This window comes from Austrofundulus limnaeus, unplaced genomic scaffold (assembly GCF_001266775.1).
Source record: "Austrofundulus limnaeus strain Quisiro unplaced genomic scaffold, Austrofundulus_limnaeus-1.0 Scaffold2320, whole genome shotgun sequence".
In the NCBI taxonomy this organism is placed as follows: Eukaryota; Metazoa; Chordata; class Actinopteri; order Cyprinodontiformes; family Rivulidae; genus Austrofundulus; species Austrofundulus limnaeus.
The window spans coordinates 12236-20899 of NW_013954722.1; the positions used below are offsets into that span (position 1 = coordinate 12236).

At 37.6% G+C, this 8664-nt stretch overlaps 1 protein-coding gene across 1 annotated transcript; it reads right to left on the minus strand.

Annotated features, from left to right (window-relative positions):
* Nucleotides 1-4456: 4456 nt before the first annotated feature.
* LOC106510797 (uncharacterized) lies at nt 4457-8295 on the minus strand (the record flags this gene model as incomplete). Its single annotated transcript, XM_013999518.1, is given in 8 exon segments — nt 4457-5445; nt 5519-5735; nt 7497-7564; nt 7645-7752; nt 7839-7886; nt 7963-8013; nt 8091-8131; nt 8205-8295. Coding segments are annotated over 8 exon segments (1539 nt in total), but the record flags the coding sequence as incomplete, so codon positions are not given.
* Nucleotides 8296-8664: the final 369 nt, after the last annotated feature.

The window sequence follows — 8664 nt, forward strand, 5'->3', positions numbered from 1 at the left end:
ACATTTATAAATGTATGAATCACATGGTGAAAACTAACTTTAAAAAAAATCTGTTCGTTTTTTCTTATAAAAGGCAAAATAAAACAAAAATATTGGTGGTAATTTTTGACTGTGTAACTTTACAAACGGCACCCCATAAGAGAATGAATGGTTGTTTGTCCCTAAGTGGCCCTGTGATGGACTTAGAACCTGTTCAGGGTCACCCTGGCACAGTGACCCTGAAAATAAGAATATGATAATTTGATGGATGGACTTGTTAATCTGTGTGTTTTGTTTGTTTATTTTCCTCTCTCTAGTTTTTCATTCTGGTGATCCAGAAATTAATCCCACCAGTGATGTCATCGTTCATCTTCAGCTTGTCTTCCCTGCTCACATTGGTTCTGCTGGTTCTGCTGTGTGTCATCCGGAAGAAGAGCGGGGATGAGGGAACGTACAGGCCCAGTGCAGAGGAGAAGAAACAGACGAGAGCAGCGGGACCTGAGAAGCCTGACCTGCCTTTACCCAAAGCAGAGCGCCTCATATRAGAGACCAAGCTTTGTGAAGTTTGTCTGAATGGATAACTTGTTTCCAGCAGGTTTTCAGATATTTTTCTAATGTTACCTTTTCTAATGTTACTTCTTCCATGCTCAGTGGCAACAGATGGGACTGATCAGTCTGGTCAGAAAAGCTTTCCTCTTAGTATTTAAATATGCCACTCTTATTTTTTTAACCATACAAATGAGCTGAAGTGTAATGCGTATTTATACACACGTTGGGATTTTTTTCCCACTGTATTGTATATTTGTAGGCTAAATATTTCAGTGTTTCCATTTATGACTGTTGAATAAAAACACTGTGATGCACTTTTTTATTTTAGAATTCAGTTACAAAGCTCRGTTTAAAAACAAGAACAAAGAATCTGTATGTATGGAGTCCTAAAACACAATGTCTTCATGCTGTCATTAGAACAAATGWGCACAGAAAATATTCATGTGAAGTCCAGCTGCTCTTTTGTATTTTAGAGCTGTGTGTGTTGAAATGTGCATGGAGGAAATAAAATGGTTTGTTTAACAATTTCATCTCAGACTTTGAGTCAGTGACAAAATTGTAATTGTTCAAATCTGTAAGGAAGATGATAAGCATTTTCTCAGTGATTTTAATTATTATTTATTTCTGGAATTTCATTCATCTAGTACAAAGTCACTCTGTTTTAATGGTTTCTGAACAGTTTGTGATGACAAACATTTGATGCTGCTGAGATTTTCTTAATGTCATGAAATAAAAATAAAGACCCTGTCATTCCTTGAAGGACTGAAAATCACTTGCCTTTCACCCAAATGTTTAAACAAAGTGCATTTATGGGAGAAATTATGCAGTTATAGTTTTTTTTTGTTTTAGTCACATCTTTAGAAAGAAAATCACAATTAGGCAAAACTTGGGTGATGATTTATAATCTTTTGGCACTTAAATAGGGCTGTAAACGACGCTTTGCTCATACTACACCAAATTAGCTCATCATTATTAAAAGTGAGTTAACCAGTTTTGTGTTTACCAAGACTGCTTTGTTGTGGCCATTTTGAGCTGAGTTGACACAAAATGTTAATCCAATGATTATACTGTATTTGAAAGTTAAAAAAAAATCAATTTAACGATTTAATGAGATATTTTTTATATCTATATACCTGGGGTCGGATTTATAAAGCTTGCGTACGCACAATTTGAGCCCAGAAACTTGCGTACTGCACTTTTCACGCAAAGGTTGCGATTTATAAAATCCAAACTTGACGTGAAAATGTGCGGTGCCTCAGCCAGCTCTGACCCATGCGTACGCTCATTTTGGAGACGTGAAGCTGCGACACAGATGGTGAAGTGAAGAATTAGAGCCACACTGTGTCATGATCACTGTCAGATATTTAATTTCACTTAGATTTTAGATCAACTTTAGCTTTCTCAACAGTAACATTTATGCTTCTGCTGCTGAGCCATAAGGATCTTTGAAATAAAAAACTTAAATCTTAAATAAAATTTCACAAATCTCCATTGATCTCCTTCCTCCTGAGATGACCCTGACCCACAGACCCCTCCCTGACGAGAGGAATTTCAGCAGAGCATGATAGCAAAAAGCTTGGTTATAGTCACACTTTGGGTGTGTGCACCCTTGCCAGTGTTAATGTGTAATAAAAGATTCACTTTTTAAAGACCGTATCACTGGTGGGGGTGGCGATAAGCCGCAGATAACAGGAGGGGGAGGACGGGGAGAAGAGTGGTGAACTTTACTTTATATGACTTATTTAATTTTATTTGTTGTTTTTATTGTCCTGCAGGCTCTGAGAGAAAATTAATTTGAAGCTGAGTTTTTGATAAAAATCATTAGATTACTCTAAACATCTGTAAACCTGCAAAATGAGGGAAAAGCTGCAAATCACAGACATTCTGTTCACGTGAGCAGTTGTCATCCTCCAGACGCAGGACGGAGCGTGTCTGAACCAATCACTTCTTTTGACATTGATCAGCTGACTGATTTAAATACATCTTAACGTTCATGAGGTACTTTGCATTGACTGTTTATGGTTGAGTGTGGGCGTGTAGAGGGTAGAACCTGAGGCGGGACCTCGTGCTCAAACTCTGAGGTGCGGCTGTGATTTATAAAGGAAAGATGTGCAGAAACATGCGTACGCACGGTTTTATAAATTTGAATTCTTTTGGCATACGCCATTTTCACCTTTTGGCCATACGTTCACTTTTATTATGGTTTCCACACAATCCTTTATAAATCTGACCCCAGAGCTTTTCAGCTAAATTACTCACGGGGCAACAGTTATTMAAAGCCAACAGCTCAGGGGCCAAACAGCTGAGCTGGAGGTCTACGAAGCCTTTCCTGATAATATTAGGGAAACACTGCATTATTTAAAAGAACAATCATTTGCTGCATTGAATCATACATTTTTAATTACAAATGTATTTAAAATATATTTTTACATTAAATGAAGTTTAACAAATTCTTCCAGTGAACTCATTGGTGGGTGGGACTGATGTCACCCCAGTTGAATAGGTCTGGTTTAGACTAACACGTGTTTTTTCTTCTATCTCTGTGGGGACTTTGCATTGACGTTCATTCATTTTCCATTCATTTCTATAGCCCAACACTGATCCTTTACCCTAAACCTAATCACCCAAGTACATACCTAACCCTCACACCTTGGTCTTAAATCTACCACCCCACCCAAAATCTTCAGTACCATGGTGCCCTTGATCCACACTTTCCAAACAGACTTCAGCAAAGTGTATTACCCACAATTCATTGCTGTGTTTGACATTTTGAATGAACAGGCAGAAATACAGTATGTCAATAGCTACGTTTACATGGACAAAAGTAATCGGATTAAACAGCCATTCGGAATTAAAATGCGTCATGTAAACAGCCAGTTCCGATTATTCTGATCCGATTGAGCTCGATCCGAATTTATTTTTAATCCGAATGAGTCGGGTGGGTTATGCCGATTGATAATCGGAAGGACGTTCATGTAAACACTTAATCGGATCATCTTATTCTGATTGTAGAAAACTGACCTGTGTGCGCATGTTTTCTGACTTTCATTCACCCGGTTCTGAGGAGATGGGACAGCAGTGCTCCAACTGCGCTGCACCATGCAGAACTTTTCCTCCTCGCTCTCTTAACGGATGTAAAAGGAGGCAAACAGCAGACGTTGCTTCGCAAAAAATAAAAATAAAAAGCACGTATTGCTTCATCTGCAGGCTACAGCTCAACCGAGGAGTAACGACGTCTCTACCATTGTTAAAAGCTGACACGGGTCCATCCTGAGCGTACAGAGGAGCTTTGCTTAGGTTTGTAACACGGAGAGCTGAAAGTTTACAACACTGTGCATGTCCGGACGGTGCATGTAAACACTTTTCATGATCGGATTGTGTCCATGTAAACAGTACATTCAGATTATTTAATCCAAATACATTTCAATCCGATCAAAAAAAATTGTGCATGTAAACATAGCTAATGTCCACCGAGCACCTTCCAGTCTAGTGGTGGTGGTAACGCATTTAAATTAGTTTGCCAACCCCCAATAAAATCAAAGAAGTACTTACAGAAGAAGAAAGCTTGTACTCTGGTGTATAAGCTTTCATGCACTTTCTTCTCCTAAAATAATTGCCTGTTGTAGTTGTACTATCAGTTTTAGCAGCGCAAATGCCCAAACAGCGACCAGTTCCACCATTTTGGATGTTGCAGTTRCAAAGCAAAGGTGCAAGTTGATGATGTAACCTGTACTGTCTCAATTTTCCAATATTTGCACGTAACCTGCATATTTGAACCCATAGGTTGCACTTCAACTGAGTGCACACTTGACAGCGGGGCATAGGGTGTAGTGCGACTGTTGGGACTGGGCCTTTAGCATGGATGATAGCTAAACAACTCAAAGCAAGTTTTCTGTCTTCAACAGCAGCTAATGACCTTAAAGCTTGGTTTGAGGATGAGATGTCTTTATTATTTTCATGTGTTCACAATGACAAACCTTTGAACATTACCAGCGTTCTTCTTCATGTTTCAAATCTTTTCTTCAGCTCAGACACTTTGAGTGGAGGGTGGTCTTCCTCCTCAGGTGTCTCACTGTTTGTGTCTGACCTACTCAGAGGGTGAGTTTGTGTTTTCTCCCTGCATTGAAACACAGACTCAGATGAAGCCTTTGGTACAGACCTTAACTGAAAAGTCTGACTGGAGTCCTGAGACTGGAAACGTGTCACAGCAGACACCACTATGGTGGGAGAGGAAGCCAGTCGAACTGTGTGCTTCTCATTCTTTGGAGGGGTTTCATTYGATTTCTCCTGATGTTCTGCAGGTTTATGGTCCGCAGCAAGACTCTGCGTCTCAGGTGGGACTGCAGTTTGTTCTTCCACAGGATTCAGTTTTATGCTTTTGTTYAAAGACTGTTCAGTTMCTTKACTTTTTGTCTCATTTTTCTCTTTCTCCTCTTCCTTAAACACACTTTCTTGTATTTCCATTACTTCATTTATTCCTCTCTCCTGCCCCTCCTCCTCATTCTGAGTGTCACCATCGTTCCTTTTCTCTTTTAACTCTTCATTCTTGTTTCCTTTGGTTATTTCATTTACACCAACCTCCCCAGGRGTTTTCTGTATCTCTTCTTCTAACCTCACTTCCTTAAAGTTATTTTTGTTAAACGTTTCTTCTTCTATCTCCTTCCTGATTATTGCTCCATTAGTTTCTTCACATTTCTCTCCATCCTCTGTCTGTCCACTTCTGTCCTCTATCATTTTGCATGCCACATGGAGATTATCAGCCCCCTCCTCGGTCAAGCTGGCATCCAGGTACAGAGAATTAGAGTCCTCTGTCAGATCTGACAGCTCCTCAGTGGTTTCCAGATTCCAGCTGTGCAGACTGTCGCTGCCACTGATGGACAGAGACAGACTCTCCTGGCTGGGGTTGGCTGGACCGTGCTGGCGAACACAGAATAATCAGGAAGTAGACTTTACATTTGAGTTACATTGTATCATTTCCTTGTTGGCTTACCTTCATGATGAAGTCATGGCTGTCTGGTCCAAACAAATCCAAGCTGCGAGTGCCATACAGCAGGCCTCGGTCGTGGGAGCTGCGTGCACTGAGCGTGTCAAAGATCTCCCCAAGAAGATCCATCTCTTCTGGGTCACAWAGGGGAGAGTCATCCCCCTCTTCTTCTTCATCCTTCTGGAGCTCAGAATCAGGCTCATCCACATGCCCAGACACAGCTCTGATGCCAAACAAATATCAAATTARTAACACCAATAAAACTGACTTAAAAATACATTCTAAATAACATTCCACTTTGTAAGACCTCATTTTGTAATAACAACGCATTATGTAATAATGTAATAAAATCAGGCTTCAAAATGTAAAAAAAACCTCACGCTAAAACTGCATTATGTAATAACTGCTGCAAAATGTTATAAAAGTCTTCAATGCATTACGTAATAACATTATTACATTTTGCGGCAATTATAAAATGTGGTGGTGTAATAATCTGGTGCATCATATAATAAACAATCAAAAACCAGTATTTCTGTTCATCCTAATCAATATACTTGTAATAACTGTCATGTTGCAAATACTACATAATTAAATCTTTATAACTTTGGTCAATAAACACGAAACTTCTCATTTTTTATTTGCATTTTCAGATTTACTGTCCTGATCCCTGTTACAGAAATTATTCCACGTTGTAGACCACTCTCAAATATATCTAAAAGTTAGTTGTACATGTCAACCCCTTCAGAGGTATAATGAGCCTTAAAAATACGTAATTTTTGTATTTGAAAAAAACTGTATTAATCACACGCAGGGGGTTGGGGGGTGCAGGTGGACTGTCGGCTTCTGTATCAGAAGGAAATGAGGATTGAAGAACTTGTTTAGTGGGTTGGAAGTGGATATTTGATGTTAGTAATTGTTTTTTAACATCCTACAGGCTCTGGCATGTTAAATAAATTAAAAACTAAGTCTTTGAAGGAAAAATAATCTGTGAGATTGCTCTATACATCCATATACGCAAGAATTTGACTGAAAATGCAAATAAAAGATGAGAAGTTCTGTGTTTATTCACCAAAGTTATAAAGATTTAATTATGTAGTRTTTRCARCATGACAGTTATTACAAGTATCTTGATTAGGATGAACAGACATACTGGTTTTTGATTGTTTATTACATAATGCACCAAATTATTACACCACCACATTTTGTAATAATTGCCGCAAAATGTAATAACGTTATTACATAATGCGTTGAAGACTTTTATTACATTTTGTGTCAGTTATTACATAATGSAGTTTTAGTGTGAGTTTATTACATTTTGAAGCCTGATTTTACTACATTATTAGTAATAATGTAGTAAAATCAGGCTTCAATGTAATAATTTATTACATAATGCGTTGTTATAAAATGAGGTCTTGCACACTTTAATTTCACATATTGTATCATAGTGATTTCATATTTCTAAGGAAAAARTAAATAAATGTCTGTCCTAAATACATCAAAATTACAAAAACTAAATCAAACCTGTGTAGCATCACTCCTGCTGCCTGAAGAATAAATATATGTAACTGTAATTTCTTTTGGATGTTTGGTAGAACTGAAGTTGCTAAATTCAGCTGAACTACATCAATATTTATATTTCTAAGCAATCACCAGGATGCATCAAGGCAAACCTTAATGCTGAATAAAAATCATTTACTATATTTTATTACAAATTTCTGAATAGTAATTTCATTCAACGTTTAAAGTTCAGTATGCAGGCTGAAACCCTTAATGTTAAAATTACATGCACAAAAAATAAATAAATAAAAGAAACGGTCTGATAAATGTCTGAATCCACCCTCTTTGGTTCACAAAATTTTCTCACTAAAGTTTTTATTTTTTTTTCATTCTGAAGTCTGGAAATAAAAAATGTTCAAGTAACATAAAWACATCTACATTGTATTTAAAGGGCTTGATTAAATGTGTACAGTTCTGTAGCCCTTACCTCTCCCATACAGCTTCAGYATCCTTTGTGTTTTCTTTGTCTCTGAAAACCGGCCGGCGCGGTCGTGACTGACAAAAGGCAAACTGTTTAATCTGATGCTTTAATTTAGTGAGTTTTGCACTTGATGCCTGAAAAGGTAGAATCTCACCTTCCCAAAATGTTGTGTGATCGGCAGGCGGTTCTGCAAACTGTCAGACTGAACACGACGATGTGACATCGATCCTCCTCTCTGAAGGATTTGACCTTCATTGTGGCTCTACATTGTGCACATAATCATGTGATAAAAGCACACCTGGATATGTAACGATAAACATGTGCCAACCAACAAACACAAGAGCCTACCTTGTGAATTAGCAGGTTTTTCAAACCTGACTTGCTGAGACCTTTGGCCTGTTGGAAAAGATGGATAAATGTGTTAGTGCCACACAACCACACAACTCATTCCACCAGGTCAGTTTGTGCTCACTTTCATGTTTGCTTTGRTCTTCATGTTGAGGATTAGAGCTCCGCCCCCTTTCTGTCAAACAGTACAGATGCAYTCGTGTTGGACTTTCAGGGGTTTCAAAACAACACACTCCTCACAAATAAATTTACCTTTAAATTTCCAACCAGCTGCTGATAAGATTTGCTTCTTCCTAAAAAAATGTTTTAAAAGAGCAATCAAACAATGTGAACTTAAACTAATTAACCAATAATACAAATACACACCTGCTGTTGTTTCACATTTTATGATCTCGTCCTCAAATAGATCATCTGGATCCTTCCCTTTGTTAAGAATATCCAGACGACCGTCAATGAACTAAAGCAGACAAGCCCAAGCAAAATAACAGCAAATACAAAAGTAATTACTGAAATATTTAAACAAAAAAAAATCAGAATCTTATCTTTAACATTTAATTTTGAAGTTTTCACCAAATACATCTTTTAAATAGAAGGCCACATCTCTTGGAGTTTTTAAATCTCATCTTAAAACACACTTTTTTCAAAAGCTTTTAATGTAGAATGAGAGTTGTTTCCCCCCTATTTATTTCGTCTGTTTTTATGGTTTTATTTTATTTGTGTATTGTCTGTAATGATTTGTTTTTAGTTGCAAAATGCAAAGCACTTTGGCAAATGGCAGTTGTTTTTAAATGTGCTATATAAATAAAGTTGACTTGACTTGACTTGA